Raw genomic sequence first — 19,624 nt, 5'->3', positions numbered from 1 at the left:
TGCTTTCTTCTTACCCTTTTTCACCCGGGGACACAGTCAAGAGAAGCCTTATATGAAGCGCTGCTGCACCTGCCCTGCTGCAGCGGGTGCACACGAGCCTCAGTCTCGTGCAAGAGCTTTGCGAGGGCTTTGCATGTTTTTAAAGTATGGTCTTGTGGTGTGTGTGTGTGTGTGTGTGTGTGTGTGTGTGTGTGTGTGTGTGTGTGTGTGTTTGTGTGTGTGTGTGTGTGTGTGTGTGTGTGTGTGTGTGTGTGTGTTTGTGTGTGTGTGTGTGTGTGTGTGTGTGTGTGTGTGTGTGTGTGTGTGTAAATGTATAATCTCAGAGTAACCACTTTACTGTGTATCATAATAAATGCTCATTAGACTGTTGACACTTTCCGTAAATGCCCCGACGATGAAAACACGAGAAGTTGCATGCCCATTTTCCCTTTCCAATTGCAGAAATAGTACCACCTTGTCAATGTTTCATACGACCATGAAGAATTGTGAATTATCTAACAGGTCAGAAATAACGGTTTGTTCGTTTCTGAATGTCACATATTGCTTCTCCGGCTGCAACACAAGTTAGCAGCCCGACAACAGACGTCATTGGTGACATAAACAACGCAGGTTAGTGTCACTTTTTCAACAAGGTTGATTAGGTGAACGAATAGATTGCATGGTGCTGATATAAATATACGTTCATTCTTACCCACAAAGACTTAGAGGAGTGACTTAGACGTCCATTTGACATGGCAAAAGAACAACTGGGTAATACTACTGCAAATAAAATAAAAAAGTAACACAGCTTTTACTTTTTTGAATGGCCCACTCTTTCGGGGTTGCTCAGAAAGCGGTCGCATCATGCATACTCAAGAACATTGAAGCTGGTTTGGGACAAATCTTGACTACTTGACTGGGAAGCACATAACCTGGTGGTTCTCCAGACTCCAGTTCTCAGATACTCCGACCCGGAAGACAGGGAGTGGGGGGCAGCTGTAATTTGACGCAGTGTTACGTTGATCTTGAATACCTGGAGTACAGAACTTTCACCCTCTATTTGGAGGAGGGAGAGAGAGAGCAGGAGAGAAAGAAAGAGAGAGAGAGAGAGAGAGAGAGAGAGAGAGAGAGAGAAAGAGAGAGAGAGAGACTACAGGCAGAATTCAAGGGGGTGGAGGGAGAACTCGCTAGTATAATCTGTCGGCGGAGCCACCCAGACTCCCCGCTTCCCTTGTCGTAACTGTGCTGTTACCCAGAGCCAAGCGCGGATGATCTTGATTTGCACTGATGCACTTGAAAAAGGGACGCTGAAGAACTGCCGCAGAGCTCGGCGTGGCAAAGCCCTGTTTTCTTTAAACAAATGAGTCACAGCTCTCCTCTCATTTTCTCCATCACCCAGATCAACTGTTAGCTATATCAAAGTGAAAAGCAGTTCTTCTCTGGTACGCAATTAAATTAAGCAAGTGGGATTTTTTTTTTCTTATTGAAATACGCATTGCCTTTCTTCAATTCTGGTAAGATAATTTTCACTAGCTCTAATTTCATGTAATGTTGTACGATTAGCCTGCGACTGGCTTTTGATTGCGATTATGCACTGTGTTTACCATTCAAACACTGGAATGCAAGCTACAATTCTGAGTCGGCTGTGCTTTACTTTTCATGGCTTTTCACTTCATACGTACGCATGGTAATAGGTTATAATCTCAGAAAATGAACAAACCCGTATCAGGTGGGGTACAGGGACAAATGTGCTGCCTATTTCTTGTGACTATTCAAAATACAAAGGGAGTAAATAGAAGTTGAAAATTGATTTAATCATTTGGAAAGGCTTACTCGTACAGCAAATCCATATGCAGCGCTTACAATTAATTACATGCAACACGTATATTGTGAAATGCGTTAAGAAAGTGAAGGGGAAGTATTGCTAGTCTCCTCTGCACAGTCTAAGGGGTACATTCACATGGAATGCAGGATATGCTTGCACACAAAACAAGCCAGGAGCGCTGCATGCAGACCCACAGAGAAGTCGCATGGTTCCAGCCTCCCAAGCCACACTGAATTAAATGGAAAAGGTAAAAGAAAGGTTAAAAAAAAGATGTCTTGGGATAATATGTACTTAAAACGGACACCAATTACCTGACTGAGCTAATGGCCTTTATTCTATTTCAAAACGTCCACATGTCCAGTGTCTTAGCCAACTCTATTCCACACTTTATGAACATACATGCTACAGTTTTGGTTCATGCAGTTTATATGATTTGGATGTATTATTATGTATTACTATTACCTGTTAAAAACATGTTACTTTGGTTGAGCAAACAAAAAAACCAAAAGCTCGGGGGAACGCCTTATCCACAAACCTGCAAACCAAGCGTATGATAGATAGAAAACCGCATCTGCGAGATCGCTCTTCCTGCTGCGAAAGCACATTTTCCGAGGCATTACACATTTACTACATCACATTAATGTGGCAACATAATTGGCACCAAGTGACAGTTCAAAAACAGTATTTTGTCAAATATATTTATCCACTCGCTATTGCTTACTACTATACAAAAATAAAAAAGTGCGAAATTCAATATTCACACACAGACATACACACACACCCACATGGAATTTCGGGTTAAATCAATGAACACACAGAAATTCTAAATTTTTGTACCGCATGTTTTTGCGCAATTACTTGTCTCCCATTACTATATCTTTCACATCAGTAAAAACAGATTGGCTTCCAAATTCAGCATCAGTGAATTACTATTGTATTCCTTTCTTTTTCATTTGAAACAGGTCACGCGCAAGAAATTCTATTTTGGCACAATTTACAAAGCCCTCAAATTTTCAGGTTACCACACAGGCCTACCATAACGATAATAAAGTTTAAGACCAAACCGTGAACAAGGCCGAAGGGTCCTTTAGGCCCTACAGCCTACGTGTTGAACGCCCACGTTGTGACATCCTTGAAAACATTATTTTTCTAATTTCCAAAATAGGCTACATTTAACAATATCAGTATTTTTCGATATGATATTTAATAAAAATGGACGTATAATGAGCTTGAACATTAAAAACATTCACTCCCACCTGTGCTGCAATTCTTCCCATTATATTATTATTTCCTTTATGGAGATGACGATGTGAAACTGTGGCAATAAACGCTGAGATTATATAAATTCATAGTATATAGACAATGATAATTAACTATATGAAACCCTTTAACATATTCCAGAGATAAACAATTTTACTTCAGAACCAGTACATTGACTAAAAACGCAAAAGGTGAGTCGGATAAATAAACCACTGCAGATAACCAAAGCGTAGGCTATGTTGTCCACGCCTAAAAAGGTAGGTTTCTTCCATTACACAGTGTCATGGGCCTTCCTATTAAACCAGCGATGTTGAAAGAGATAAAAAGGTTGTCTTTATCGCTGTCGTGTGACTGCCAAATAACATTACCACTTAATAAAGCTAATGGAAGTTGATTGGGGAAGGACCAGCAAATTAGCCTATTTGTCCTCCAACGACTCTCCGTTTCCAAAAAATTAAAAATACATGACTTTTTTCCGGCTTTATATGACCAGACAGCTATCACGCTATATCTGATGGCCCCACTACAGGCCAATATAAGTCACATATAGTCAAATCATATACCCAAAATGTAGGCCTGCTCTAGTTCCAAATGTCCACTACTAAATATCTTTTTCATATCCATCCTAGTTGTGACAAATAATGCATGTTAATAATTAGGGTACGTCAAACAAAGACACTCAGGTAGCCTCATACAATTTTGAGCCTGAATGTTAATCCAGTTACAGGCAAAGGATTCAAGGTCTCCGTTCTTCTGAGCCAGTGTTCCCTCGGGCTGGACTTGTGACTTTTTGTTGCTAGTTTCAGGCCCCCTCTGCTAAGCCACAATCGAATTATCCGCGAGTAGTACAATAATGCTGCAGCTGGTTTGTGTCACTCTCAGCGATCGGGAGCCTGCTTATTCTTCACCCGCCCAAACCTGGTCTTTGCCCCATTGGACAATGAAAGGCGATCATGCGCGGTGGGAACAAACAGGTTAAGCACGCTAATCCGTGTCGCGACACTTGTTAATCATTTGAACGATTACTGTGGCTATGAATGTCATTTTTGTCAATCAGAACCGATCTTTTCTATTATAACAGAACAGTAATGTGTTCTACTTCCAGTATTAACCGGTAGCCTATAAATGTAATGCGACTAAAAAACATTCCAGTGGGCCTGCAGGGTTAAACAATTGCTCGCGTGGCATTATCTTAACGGGACAATAGAAGGATAATACAAGTCTTGCAGCCAGGTGAGCTGACCCCCACCTAAACTATGGCAAGTAAGACGTAGTCACGCATAGATAAGACAATAGAAAATATAGGCTACTGTAGGCTCTCATCTTGACTGTGACTGTGGCATGTTTCTGGCCGTGTATTTCACGAAAATATCCATCCAGCAGGACAGGTTACGTGGGATATAATTGAGGGTAGGCGTCAAGTAGTAGAACCACGTCCAATGTGTTTTTCAGCTATTGGAAATGGATGTGGCAAAGATGATTGGTTGAAAAGAGCATCTTGAATAATGTATATGTAGTCTATGTGGAGCCGAACTCATAGGTCTAGTTCATCTAGTTCAGGCTTTAGGTTCGAAGACCTATGGTGCTGAAGACATGGGGACCTCAAAGTAGCAGGCTTCAGAGGACAGTGTAAATGATTCGGTTGTTTCAGGGTAGGCTATAGCTTTTCTGCAAAGCAATGTCTGAAAGGCAGCAATCAGTGTTGGGATTTCTGCCAATTACCACTGCCTTGATTAGTGCCTTGATTTATAGGCTATGTTCCAATAATCTCACATTTATTTTACACTGTTAAATGCACTGTAACATTATTTGTTAATAAATCGTTCAGATTACATTAGAGAAGATATAGATGATGAGTTAATATTAGAATAATCACCAGATTGTGACATAATTATTGAACCTATTCTTAGACTTAACATAGGCCTACATTATAAGCACTTTTAAAAATGTATCAATACCGCCACAGACTAACACAGGCCTATATAAAGCCGCCTTTAAATCCCTGGACAGACTAATTAGCATTCTTAGAATCAATCCGCTGGGAAGTAAATAGCCGATATCTCCTTGCCCTCGCGTATTCTCTCTCGTTTTGTATTATTAAAAGTTCATTTCCTGATTATATATTTTTTATTCTCTGTGAAGCGTTGACGTCAGGGTGCGGCGTCAGAGTGGCGGCTAGTCGGCCGGTCAGGGCCCCAAGCTCTCTCCAATTATTGCCTGTCAATCCTTTTTAAGTCCAGCACGCCCACCCCCACCCCACACACACGCAATTTGACTTTGACGGAACGCAATTCCTTCGAAGTGAAGAAATTCAAATGAGTTATTGGTAGCCTATTTGAGGGATGATATGTTCTTTGTCATTATGTTGTTATTATTAATATTTTCCTATTGTTTCAATATCCTAATGAACATGCTTTAGCAAAGCTCCCTTCATTGATTTTCGCGACGATTAATCATTTGCTCATTACTGTCTCAGTGAAAGTGATGGGGGGCTGCAGTGAAAAGTGTCACTGACCCGGGCGGCTAAGCCGGAACACCCCGGCCAGCGAGTTTATCCTGCGGTTTGCTGCGACATTCTACCCCGCAGATGGTAGCATACCAGACAAGCAGGTTCATTGAATAATTTATTCCCATGAAGTGTTGCTGCAAGGAGTTTCGCGGCCGGTGAGCGGCGATAGGTGTTAAAAAGCGATTGAGAAAAGCGCACGTGGAAGATTTCTGCATGCAAAATGACAGTAAGACAATTTTTTTAACGGCCGGTTTAGCATTTTCAAAAAAACATTCAAACATAAAAATAAAACCTCGTAGCCTCCGCCCTAATATTAAATGATATGCTTGCTGTCTTAAATAGGGTAATTTTATGGGACTTTGTCTTATACACTACACTGCACTACGTTGTTTTGACAACATTCAATTGTGAAAAACAAATGAGCAAACCCAGAAAATCGCTACTTACGGTCTTTTGCGTTAAAATCCGAGTACCCAATTTTAACGCTATTGAGATGTAAAGTAGGGGATTCGTCCTGAATAACAAATAAAATGTCTTATTTTATTTAGCTATTTTTATGCTTTTCAGTTTTTATAAGGGCTGTCGTGGCAATTACCGCAGTAGCATATAAATACCGACATAGAGTTATGTGATTACTGATTAGACAGCAAGAAGATCAAGGATTATCAAAAGAGGTATACTTGCATATGTGAACTGAACAGTAGGCTATCCATTCGAGTTAGTTTTAAAACATAACTAGACCTACCTACTTATTTGTCAAACTCCACATTATTAGCTACTTAAATCAAAGCGCATGGTAAAATATTCCAAAATATTATAGATTTTTAAAAAATATTGGATAAATATAGAAAAGTATTTTAACGTACGGCCAGGCGCGTAATATGAGTTAAGATGAATACATATATTTTAAAACATAGGCTACAAAATGGCATTTATTTTAGCTTAATGAATGCCCCCATTGTTTTTTCCCCCAGAAAGCATTCTAATACTGAATTCTAATTGAATTGATGTCGCCTCGGATTCGGCTGCTCTCTCTCTCTCTCTTTCTCAGGTTTTGTGTAAAAATAAGTCATTATCAAGAGGCAATTGTCCCGTTGATTCGGGTCGCTGCAGAGATCTCAATAAATTACCGTGTTGATTATTATGTCTTGAGATGTGTGGAGCACGGAGAACGGTGCTGTCCGCCAGTTTGAGTTTGCGATGGAAATTGAGGAGTGAGGGTTCTCCGCTGATGAAGTAGCCAATCACGGAATAGGCTAATGTCTATTGGCTAGCGGGAGGTCATTGCCGAACCCTAGACCCCGCCCCTGCGCGCATGATATGGAATTTACTGGCGCCAGCTCTGACAGTTTATACAGCTGCATGTCGCTAAAAGGCCTCGCTAGTCAGCAGTGGCTTGGTCGGTAGACAACGCTGCATAAAACAAAATAAAATAAAATAAGCAGACAGTTAGATTTGAGCAAACATCGACTAAACTTTGCTATGACCAATTGCGAGTCTGGACTGGACATCCTCCCAACGGGGCTGTAAATCGGAATAAGCCGAACGAGAAAGGGGGTTCTAAAAGGCATTTCTGATTTGAAATCGGTAAGTATTGTTTTATTAGAATGTTTTTTTTCCACGTCAAAATCGATCTTAAGTTCCGTTTAATGTTGTAACTCATAAACGTGTATGAGACAGAATGACCGGTATATCTGTACAGGCTCCATAGAGGGGGTGGGAACAGCTTGTGTTCCTTATCGTATATCACATATCTCGCATGCATCACTTACAAAACACAACTAAAGGGAGCAGAAACACAGCAGTTCGTTTTACAGGAACAACTACCAATACACAACCACTCTGCTCATAAAAGTGCAAGTTTGAAATATTAACTTCCTTTACTTGGTTGTGTTACAGGTGTCCAATGCCAAGCATAGTTCGATACCCGTCTGAGGGAGAGCTCGACTTTGTGAGAACGAGTTAGGAGGACATTCTTATCCAGTTGTTAAATAAACACCTTTTACAACTTCTGGACAATACATATTTTTTTCAAAGAGACAAAAAGGAATTGTCGAACAACAAAAGACACAGATAAGCGGAGAACGCTCCCTGGAGGGGCACTTCAGTTGCAAATCCTACTCATTTGCGGAGAGAAGTTTTGGAGATGGATGTAGCAGCGGATCAAACTCGGTGGATGGCGCATCACCATGCTGTACTGAGCGGCCAGCACCCAGACTCGCACCACCCTGGCTTGACACACAACTACATGGATTCAACGACACAGCTTCTGCCGCCGGACGAAGTGGACGTTTTCTTTAATCATCTGGACTCACAGGGAAACCCCTACTACCATAATCCCGCTCATGCTCGGGCCCGAGTTTCTTACAGCCAAGCGCACGGTAAGATATCTAAGATATCTAAAATTTACTAAAAGTTGATTTGTGCAAATATGTTGGAGCGTATAGCTTACTTTTTCAGTTCAGTCACTAAGAATAGATAGTCACCCAACACAAGAGACAGAGGCTACGACGTTAAACCTTATCTTATATAAAGTTTAAACATCTTAACTAGACCACACTATCAGATATGAAATAGAGAAACAAAGTATGTGCCATAAAGTGAGCATTCGATTTTGTAAATAGGTGCTCAAACTTGTTTTATCTCAACAAAATATATTAACCGAAAATAAAAACTAAACATAAAAAAAGAAGAGGGAGAAAAGGCAACAAGTAATTTAGCCAATCTCTGTTTGAGCAGGGACTTTCAGGAGGAAGAAAAATAAAAGGAGAGAGCGAAGCACTTCCCGGATATAAATTAAAACGAAAATGCTCCAGATATTTGCGCTGAAGCTATGCGAAGGAAGCTTACAATTACCCCGAGCGACAGATTTGACAATTTGCTAAGTTTTCTTGGCGGCGTAGCCTACCGTAGGCTAAAAATACTGCCTTTTCTGACGGCGACATTCAACTACGCCAGGAAAAAATATTTATTATTTTGCAAGAAACTCTTAGTCTGTGTGATATACAGGATATAGCCTAGGCTACAGGGAAATATTTTGAGAATATTACGTTTAAAACGTATAGCTGTCTACAAGTTTTATTCGGGAAATACGGAAAATATTAGTACCCTCGAATTGTATTTTTTATAAGTTTTCTGACTGCATATGACAATATGTTATTTGGTACAATGCAGGGACTGCATTTCAGTTTTACGTCCGCCACAGCAGATGAGAAAACTTCACATTCCTCACTACTTGCATAAGTTTTTTTCTTTGTACGATAGCTTATAGCAGACAAGCTTCAATTTATTGAATACAAGCTATAGAGATTGAAGAAAACCTATACATTTTTTCCCCAGCTCGCCTCACAGGGGGTCAAGTCTGCCGACCGCACCTTATCCACAGCCCCGGCATCCCGTGGCTGGACAGCGGCAAAGCAGCCCTATCCGCGGCTCACCACCCCAATGCATGGGCAGTCAGTCACTTCAGCAAGCCTGGGCTGCACCCCGGTGGTTCTGGAGCTCCTGGTGGCCTGTCCGCTGTCTACTCCTGCAGCAGTACTTCAAGCACTGCGTCGGCGTCTTCGCTTACCCCTGCGTCCCACTCCAGCCCACATCTCTACAGCTTCCCTCCTACCCCTCCAAAGGATGTGTCTCCGGATCCTGGGGCTGCGTCCCCTTCCTCAACCAGAATGGACGAAAAAGAGTCGATCAAGTATCAAGTGTCGCTTGCGGATGGCATGAAGATGGAAGGATCCAGTCCGCTCCGAAGCAGCCTGGCGTCAATGGGTGGCCAGGCCCCATCAACACATCACCCCATCCCGACCTACCCGGCTTATTCGCTCCCTACAGCGCACGACTACGGTGGCAGCCTGTTCCATCCTGGTAGCCTTCTCGGAGGATCATCGTCCAGCTTCACTCCAAAGTGCAAAAGCAAAACCCGCTCCTGCTCAGGTAAGTTTCTATCAACGGACTATTTGCTCTCATCAATCAAAATGTAAAGATGGAATGCAATATGCCAAGAGTGCCAGCTATTAATTTGGCTAGCCCAATTTTGTGTTTGTCCAATTTTCAAACGTTTTCGGGGCTGTATATTTAAAACATGTAGGCTATATCTGTCCGTCAAATTCTTCGTTTAATAATAAACATAAAAAGTATTATTCAAACACTGAACAGTTATTAGGCATCCAAACAGGCACAAATAGGCCTAAGATGCATCTAAATATTAATTTAATTGTCGTCATCCCACATAAGGAAATCAAGTCGGCAATTAACAACACAAATGTTAAGACGTTGCCCACGAAAGCTATAAAAGAAAAAATCGAATCACTGTAATTCAGAATGCTGACAACTCAAAATAAACAAAGCTTTTGGTTCCATTAAAACGAGATTAAATGTTCCCAGAAACTCAAGTTATCTCCCATATTTATCAAGTAGGACGAAATATGTTCTGTTTTGTCCAAATGTTATATTACTTAATGCAAAAGTGATATATTCCACTCAGTTGACTCACAAAATATAAATAAATATTGAAACCATGATTATATGTTACACTCACTCAAAGTGGCTATTAAACTACGACTATTTACATATTTTACATTTGCACTTTAATATCAGAAAAATAAATCTCGCCAGAAATTCACAAATGCTTTTTAAGCAATAAGCAATAAGGGATATAATATCCAGGACATAGGCCCCTACACAAGTTTTACAAACTTTATATTGACTTTATTTAACTCTTCTTTGTCAACAATAAGACAGGATTGTTTGGGACTGTCTAACAATGTGATCAATCGATGTATTTTATAAATTAATTCTAAAATAGGATGCTATAAGAAGTTAAGGTTGTATGCATAGCCTACGTCTTATTATCTGAATTAAGTGACATCATTACAGAGCGTAGCCTGAATAGTTAACAAGCGCCTGCACATGACAAAAGGTACTGAAATCTTCCGTTAAGTAGTATCAGTGATACCTGGGGGAGGGTGGGTACGGGGTGTGTACAGATAGGCTGATGTTCGGTCTTTTGGGTTATCTTATCGTGAACTAGCTGTCAGAACTTGTTTCAGTAGCCCTAATCACATGTCGATTCCATTCGCCACCACATGTAAACACACTCTCCTTAGAAGAAGTTACACAAACAAAACCAGTCGAGGTCAAAGTCTCCATAAATAAATACGTCCAGTATCTGCAGATGTTAGCATTGGGTTCCAGCACTGAAAAGGACATTTCAACTGTTATATTATTAACTTTTAACTTCTTAAATCAAAGAGGATATTAAAAGCATATCCCAACACTACTTTAATAGCTTGCACCCACAGCCGATAACTAAATTCTGAAAGCTAAAAAAGCTAAAAGTTGCTATTTTAATTTATGAAACTACATTCATAGCTGCAAGAAAACATTAATTTTATAGCTAGACAATTCTACTTATTCAGGGTGGTATTTGCGATTAAGATATATACATTAAACGAGAAACGAATAGGACCTCATTAGACAGATGGAACACGAATAAATTAAGTGTCTATCAAATGGATATGTATTAAAAAGTATTGGCATAATTTTTAAATAATTACGTATTGCACGGCTAGCTCACAATGACGTCCCGTTGGAACAGAGGTAGTAACAGGGAAAGCTGCATGTTGAACTAATATGTCCCTTGTGGCGTCTGTTGTTTAGAGAACCAGCTTTTGGCTTTACTGTTTTTTTCTTAAATGTGGACTATATTATACATTTAAAGCCAGCAGTCACGACGCTCCGTCTCCTGCCATATCCTGTCTACCTCCAAGTGGACAGGGCACGACGTATATCCCCGCCCCGCTACTCTCCCCAAGACTAACAAACCATCGTGACGCTGCACGCCATCAGTACCAACAATACGGCTGTTTGTTTTTTGAGTATCGGGTCTCGGCTTGTGGCGCTGAGTAAAGACTGTAAACAGAAAACATCTTAGTAGCCTATTACATTGATATTCGTTTGTATGAGTCCGATATGGATTAAACTGTATACTATAGGCTAAGAGTTGATTTTGCAACTTTTAGAAGATCTATATAAGAGCTATATAAGTTAACTGAAAATATTACGTTGCCAATGACGTCGACCAACAACAGTTCGATTAGCTAACAACAACAATAACAACAATAACAACAATAACAACAATAATAATAATAATAATAATAATAATAATAATAATAATCAATGTCGTCCTTTTACATTATATGCTCTAATGTAGCTACATTCTTCACACAAATATTAGAATTTTGAGGACCTAAAATAAAGTTGCACCGTTTTATTTACATCGTACCTTTTGTTTAAATTGATATTCTAACTCCTATTTTTCCAATGATTAATTATATTGAAAAGGGGTATTGTCCCAAAGTGATCCATATACTACTCCTGCATCATACTAGCCGCAGCTCTCCTGACACGTTTATTAACTGCTTTGTAGACTAAATTGATGTGAAAAGAGAATCAATGTCGATAGCCAAGCCCTAGTATACACGCTGAGCGAATTAATTGTTACATAATGCTAATTGTCAAGTCTAACATCGGGCAACTGTGTCTCGCTGTTTCTTCTTTTTATTCTTCTTCTTATTATTCTTCTGCTCTTTTGCCAGAATGATAATGGTTTTGACATTGGAAATGTATGTCAATTAAAATACATAATAATAACAATAACAATGACAATAATAATATAAAAAAGTGTTTCATATTGAGAACCTGAATGACAAAACAATACATTTCCTCCTCCAACAAGTGACACTGATGGAAACACCCAATGTGTATTAAACATTTCAATATTTTCAATCAATATTGATAAGGAAATACATTCAATATTTATCAGGAACAAGGTGTCTGGCCGTGGATCAGCTCTGCTGATAGATTCATGAAGCACCCATTTCCCCTGGCGCATAAGAATAGACTGCTCTGTTGCTGAGAAGCCTCTTCCTCATCTGTGAGATCCAACATGGACTTCTGTCACCTTGCTAGATTAATCTTTAAGATGCTGGCATGATATTATTTTGGGAGTCACATACCTTAGATGTGCTTCCTGTCTGAATAACCCTGCGCTAGGCCCCATCCCCTCTCCCCAGCCTCTCTTCCTCTTCGTTGCTGTGTTGCATGGTCTGCTTTTGGCATGCATCCCCTTGACTTGCTGAAGCAGCAGCCACATGTAAATCAGTGCAGTTACCACAGACATATCGCTAGTTCATCGCTTCCATCACTTTAACACAATCCAAATTCCAGTGCAAAGGGGGAGGGGGGTTAAACACACTTCTTCACTTCTGGGTTGGGTGGGTGCTGGGAATGGCATGGAGGCTGAGGGAAGAAAAACCTTAAAATAGGTTTAAAATAGGCTAATCCAAAAGAGTCATCGTGATTGTTACACAGCGAGCAAGGGTCAGCAATTTGTTTGACATGGAAATGCCAATCAGCGCATATATCACTGCTCCACTCATTCCACACATCCATCTTCTCTATCTCAGCACAGGGCTTGGGCTCTCAGTCCAGTAAACACCTCAGGTGAATAGGACAGGTGTTGAGTACAAGCCTGTGCCTAATACCCCCACAAAAGGTTACAAACAGAGATAACCAACCAGAGCATAGATGTGAGGTGAACAAAAATGGCAACCTTCAGCATTCACAGAAGTTACTGCATATGGGTATAGCTATGTGCAGCCCTACACCACTTTTAAAGATTATTTATAAAGCCATAATTAGATTAAAATGGCTGGTTGGCAACCACTGCTTGGGTGTCATGAGCTTCACACGATCCAGTCACCAACTTTAACGGCCAAGGGGCTACACAAGTCAATCAAACAAAGAAAAACCCAGGAGCACTTTTTCATTTTGTTGTTTTAAAAACTTGTGGAAGCTTTCCCACATGCTCTCAATACCGAATAAAGTTTAATAAAGTTTAATAAAGTTTCCCAAACACGTGTTCTTCCCCTAAAATGGACATGCAAATGAGTTCCAGAAACAGAATGTAATCATTATGACTGTCACCAAAACAAAGCGTACAATACATGGAAGTAAAAAAAATGCAATTTTATCACCTGATCCAGGGCAATGCCACAGAATCTGTGTCTGATTCGAGTCACTGCCTCCACATCAAATCTGTCTGATATTGGACTTTATTTCCCCCGTCCTGGAATTTTCCAAATGGAGCGTCCATTCATGTCATACGTGTCTCTTGGACATTGAAGGGCTAATATGGCTGATCAGTTTGGTCATAGTTAACGAGTCATACGTTTAGCGATAATACAAAAGCAGCTTGTTTCAAAGCATTACAGTACCATTTCACTTCAATACTGTGACCTTTGTATGTGTGACATTTGTGTGTATACCAGTGTCTACTGGCCCCAAGGTGTTTCTTCATAAATTTTATAAATATCCCTTTGTTTTCCCCCACCTGCATGCTGCTCAGAGGGACGAGAATGTGTCAACTGCGGTGCCACCTCCACCCCCCTGTGGCGGCGGGATGGTACCGGACACTACCTCTGCAATGCCTGCGGCCTCTACCACAAGATGAACGGCCAAAACAGACCCCTCATCAAGCCCAAACGCAGACTGGTGCGTATACCACGACTAGCGCCTGGCCTCTGAGAAGGGGGTAACTAAGAACACAAGAGGGGACCATAAGCACAATTCTAGGAAAGTTATATTTTCCCAATCAGCTTCCTGGAATTGTGTTTCACACTCACCCTGGTGATCCCATACAACGCCTGTTACAATACAACGGCTATTGGCATTGTTACTGCTATCATTATTGCTGCTACTCCTGATACTGTCACTGATACCACTACTACTGTGGGTTTTATTATCATCCATGCAATGCACGGACTATTACTGCTGTTCTAAATATTTTGTCTTATAAAAAAACATGTCTAATTGATTTAGAATTATTGTTCGAATAATTTATACAGCAAGGCCACAGCAGAGAGGACTGGCTGATGATCGTTAGCGGGGTTAAGGCCCTTGCGCTTTTCCTGGGTGTGTTGTAAACGGGTATGCAATATCTAGGCTCGATAAAGCCGTCAAAGACGTATCATTATGAGGATGAAAATAAATGCAAATAAAATGCTTTTTTAGTTGTATTATATATAAAAACATAATAAAAAAACAGTGATGAGAGGGAGTATATGAAATTATTGATAGAATACATAATTCTTTTTAACGTTTTGATTTACTCTTGGGTTGGCTATACAGAAAATAACTTGCGCAGACCACATTACAGAACGAAAATTGATATAAATCTAGACATGTTTTTATTTTTATTTTGCGTTGTTAAACTCGATATAGCCAACACAACACGACATCGAATGTTAAAGTGAATAAAATGGTGGATTTTATAATGTGGATTACCTTTATTATGCTCATTATTATTATTACTAGGTTCGGTTCCATGCTAATTCAAGGTATACTACTGTTTTGAAGTAGTATAATAATAATAATAATAATCATAATCATAATCATAATCATAATACAAATAATAATAATAATAATAATAATAATAATAATAATAATAATTGACGGGTAATAATAAAACATTAATTATCAGTAAACAGATACTGCCGCAAATGCATTATCGATTTCATGGTTTTTAGTTGTTTAAATTAAAGTCAGTTAAAATATCCGGATACAAACAAAGAATTTAAGGGGATAGAGAATAATTCTCGAATTATACACTTGATTTAAGGTGGAAGCATGCCTATCTTAAAAAGGCGGCAAGGCCACTTGCGCAACTTATTATGACATTTTGCTACGTTTCATATGGCGATAGGCCTACATATGAAATTATTAATTATATATGTAGTCTCCAATATAAATTATTTAAAATGCTTTTTGTTTATGCTATGGGAATTACTTTTTCTACGTGCTTAGTAGAATTTTGAAAATAAAAATTCAGCCTGTTTCCAAGTGTTTTAATTCGCTGCCGATAACGGTTCAACAGGTGCCATTCAGACAGTAAATACTATATAGAAAAACGAATTAACTGGATAAAAATATTGGCTTTTAAACGGCTTTTAAACGGGCGTCTACTAACGCTGTAGGTAAGTCGAACCTAACCCCGTGAATTCGTGGCAGAGCGGCCGAGAGTTCTGATTACTAACGTTGCAGCCATCGAATTCCATCTTGCGCTCGAGATACTTTATGATTGTCAGAGTTTTTCCACACTGCGCTTGCACCAGGTTTACACCAGCCCCAGCATTTGAATATGCATGCGTTGCTCAGTGCCACGAATAGTAATACATATTTCAGAATAATATAGTAATCCTCCTGTCTGGAAAAAACCCCACAAAAAACAAAAACAAAACATTATGTGGGCATGTTGCTCTCCCCATAGCTCTTTGCTTGACATAATAATCCGCCCAACTGGTTGTATTAAGGATAATATTGCTTCATAACAAACTGTCATTAGCATCGTTAATGTAAATACATATTTTAAAAACTATTATTATTATTATTATTATTATTATTATTTTTATTATTATCAGTAGTAGTAGTAGTAGTAGTAGCAGTGTCGTTGTTATAGAAGGAGTAGAATGCATTAAGTCTAGTCCGCCTTCATTTTATTTTCTTTCCATTTTTTTCGTTTAATTAATTTCCCTCTCTTGTTCTGAAAAGTTCATCACTTTTTTCCATGGAGTCATTCGCCATTACTTTGTACTTTTTAAACTCAAGTGTTTTTTGAGCTCGTTCAAAGGCCATCCAGTTGTTTCCTATCCGGATATCTGCCCTGGACCGATAAGGAAGCCAGGCTCACGCATGTTTCCGTCTGCAGCTAACTGCGCTGAATTTTCTATAGTCCTTACTGGCGAGACTTCGGCGCATACAGTAAAGCGATTAGCACATTGTAGGACCCAGTTCTGTGTTGAGAGACCAAGGGGTGACGGGGAGGGGGGTTCGTGGAAAATAAATGGATTTATGTTCTGGCCCAGTTGTTTGCCAAGGTCAGTAGCCTACGCAGCGCATGTACGCGTTTGTCTACTTTCTGTTTTGTACAAATTGGTATAGTCCCTTGTTTTCACAGTTATCTAATTTCATATCAACTCCATACTAGGGCATACCTCACTATGCAGTTTAGGTTACTGTTGAAGGAAAAATAGATTTCCACATATGGCTGTAGGGGTATACTTAAACTCCATGCTTATAAATGTTCCTTATTAAGTGTGAAAATGGATCGGCAATGGGTAGCCTACAGAACGCACTGACAGATTGTACATCAGAGGTTTTAACCAGCTCCCCCGGCCTACCCGTTACAGACAGTGCATTTAATTATTCACTAATGACCAAAGGTGTAAAAAACCTTGCTACCAAGAAAATATTTTATTAATACATTTGAATTGTATTGTAATCAGATCGAATAACTTAAACTGTGGCCCAAGGGACAAAAAAAACTTTGAAGGCTATGCTGTAAAAAGTAGGCCTATTGAGTTTCCACTACATTTAAGAAACACGAAACTGCCGTGATTAGCTTGCTGTCTGTTAAAATACCCGAAACAGAGAAAGACATAGCTCAGTACTTCATCCTTGGCCGTCGGCATTTCATTCATGTAGGCCTACCTTTAAATAGCAGTCGGGCCACTTCAGATGTCACTGTTCGTAATTGGGGCAGTACTGAAGGAGGTAATGAATTCAAAGCGCCAAGAGAGTGGAACTAACATCAACATTTTGTTTTTAATTCGATTACAGTGTTTTAAATAAAACTCCCATATGTGTACCTATGCTTAAGCTACACAAAATAGTAAATTGTTATTGTAGCCCAACGCATCTTTTCTCGCTTCATTTTCAGTGGATAGTGTGCTTTTGAGTACTGAGTATTCTATATTCAACGTATGTGAATGCACAGACACCGTTCCCGTTTTAATTTAATTTCTAGTTTCAATTATTTTGAGACATGTTGTAATATAATGAATTCATTTCCCCCCAGTCTGCTGCGAGACGAGCGGGCACCTGCTGCGCTAACTGCCAGACAACTACGACCACTCTCTGGCGGCGCAATGCGAATGGCGACCCAGTGTGCAACGCCTGTGGGCTTTACTACAAACTGCACAACGTAAGTAGTCTAGCGCCGACGGCGAACTGCACCTAGACTCAGTCGAATGGGTCAAGTGGGCGGACAGCTTGTATTGATTAACGCGAGGCGAGGGGGAGACGGGGACGCAAAGCCTACTTACCCCGTCAAGCAGCCCGTTGACCGTTTTTCCCTTTCTTTATGCCTTTTTGTTTTCATTAGAGGCGTTATCCCCAAGAGACGGAATAGGGTGGTAGTATCATTCAAGCAACGGCGTCTGTTTAACTGCTGGGAGTTGGGTTAAAACTAGCCTTTTCAGATTTAGCGTGGCTTCCATCGCTATTTATTTGAAGTGTTGGCTTGTTTAATGAGATGCGGCAAAAGCGTCACAAGCAAACGAGATAAAGTATAATTTCAGTACACCCTCATACGACTTGCTATTACGTCAAATCATTAAGCTTGGTCCAGTTAGTGTGACTATAAAAATACATGTCCAGCGAATAGATTTAGTAAAATCACTGGTGCTTCTTCTCAAACAGTATTGATATAATTATATAAAATGAATATAGCCAGGATGAATGCCAGAGGCATTAAAGTGCTGCTGCAGTGCAGCCATAAAACTACCTTAAGTTCACTAGCAGCATTCTACTGACAAGCACCCATGCTTGACACAGTTCTTCTTGAGCTCCCCTGCAATCCTGCCATTTTGGAAAAGTAAAAATCAGACAATATTTGTTTATGTCTATTTTGTTTAGTTACGATTATTTATTATTATTTTTGTTTAACTATCACCCGTGTCCACCTGTCTAACATCCTACTTCCACCCCTGCAGGTAAACCGTCCTCTGACCATGAAGAAAGAGGGCATCCAGACGCGTAACCGCAAGATGTCCAACAAGTCCAAGAAGAGCAAGAAAGGCGGCGATGGCTTTGAAGAGCTCTCCAAGTGCATGCATGACAAGGCCTCCCCCTTCAGCGCGGCCGCGCTGGCCGGACACATGTCACACATGGGTCACCTGCCGCCTTTCGGCCACTCCGGACACATGCTGCCCACCCCCACCCCCATCCACCCTTCATTCGGCCACCCCCACCACTCCAGCATGGTCACTGCCATGGGCTGAGCCCCCCCCAGGGGCCCGTGGTCTCCCCTTCAGTCACAGTGTGAGTGAGCACGTGTGATAGAGCGAGTGTGATAGAGCGAGTGTGATAGAGCGAGTGTGATAGAGCGAGTGCATGTGCCCGAGAAGTGAAGCAGCAAGCTTTGTTTTCCTGTGTTTTTTAGGGTTTTTTTTATCAGGGGGGAAAGTGGCATGATTGGGATATTTTAAGAAGGTACAGAATCTGGGAGGGAGATAGGGAAATTCCGGAGACTCACCAAATTTGTTTTTGTGTTTCTCCCTGTACTATAAGGACGAGAGGGGGAGGCACTGAAAGGGCCACCTGGAGAATTCATTGGGGGAAAATTGTTAGATGATATTATTATTTTTTTTGTCACTTGGTACCTCCTCAGATGAGCGGCCCTCTAAAGATCAGTGGGGGTTACTGTTAACCCACCAGACTCCTGTCATGTGATGTCATCCATCCATTGAAGCACTGCCCCCCCACCCCCCTCTCTGAGCCCTGCTCTGTCACTGCCCCCCCCCCCCCCCCCCAGCCCTGCTCTGTCACTGCCCCCCTCCCTCACCTCTCCTCCTTCACCTCCAGGCCCTGAAACAGAGGGGGGGCACGTCTGTAGAAACTGTGAATATTGTAAATGTCTTAGATACACAAGGCGGATCCGCCTGGAGAGATCAAGCGATTCCCTCCACATTGTTAAATATATGCTGGATTACTGATTACGGACTTCTCCTATTTTTAAAGGACTTTACGGAAAAAGTAAGCAAACAAAAAAGTTTATAAACCCTAATTTGAAAGCAGTTTATAATTGTTGTTATTATTATTATTGTTATTGTTATTATTATAATTCTGATAATTTATTTTCTTTCTGCATTTTATTTCTTTTCCTCTAAGCATATGCCTATTGTTACTGTCATAATTTCTATTATTAATAATAA

General features: G+C 40.4%; 1 protein-coding gene across 4 annotated transcripts; it reads left to right on the top strand.

The window, feature by feature from the left end:
• Window positions 1–1,066: 1,066 nt before the first annotated feature.
• Window positions 1,067–19,213, top strand: gata2b (GATA binding protein 2b). Of its 4 annotated transcripts, none has more exons than XM_061257811.1 (6): window positions 1,067–1,493; window positions 7,473–7,954; window positions 8,913–9,506; window positions 13,969–14,126; window positions 17,488–17,613; window positions 18,404–19,213. In XM_061257811.1, exons 2-6 carry the CDS (start codon window positions 7,720–7,722, stop codon window positions 18,689–18,691), a joined length of 1,401 nt encoding a protein of 466 aa, XP_061113795.1. In that variant the 5' UTR covers window positions 1,067–1,493; window positions 7,473–7,719; the 3' UTR covers window positions 18,692–19,213. The 4 variants fall into 4 exon arrangements, with proteins under 4 accessions (XP_061113795.1, XP_061113797.1, XP_061113794.1 ...); XM_061257813.1 differs by lacking the exon at window positions 1,067–1,493 and adding an exon at window positions 6,918–7,160 and having other exon boundaries at window positions 13,981–14,126; XM_061257810.1 differs by lacking the exon at window positions 1,067–1,493 and adding an exon at window positions 6,918–7,160.
• The last annotated feature ends 411 nt before the right edge of the window (window positions 19,214–19,624 follow it).

Source organism: Conger conger, chromosome 10, assembly GCF_963514075.1.
Source record: "Conger conger chromosome 10, fConCon1.1, whole genome shotgun sequence".
NCBI lineage: Eukaryota > Metazoa > Chordata > Actinopteri > Anguilliformes > Congridae > Conger > Conger conger.
Note: the sequence above shows the minus strand (reverse complement) of the source record. Positions and strands in the feature narration are given on the sequence as shown.

Excerpts from the sequence above, each read along its gene's own strand:
- gata2b (XM_061257811.1), top strand. The coding sequence starts at position 7,720 with ATGGATGTAGCAGCGGATCAAACTCGGTGGATGGCGCATCACCATGCT. Across the intron at positions 9,507-13,968 it reads CAAAACCCGCTCCTGCTCAG|CATGCTGCTCAGAGGGACGA; the intron begins GTAAGTTTCTAT and ends TTCCCCCACCTG. Across the intron at positions 17,614-18,403 it reads TTTACTACAAACTGCACAAC|GTAAACCGTCCTCTGACCAT; the intron begins GTAAGTAGTCTA and ends CCACCCCTGCAG.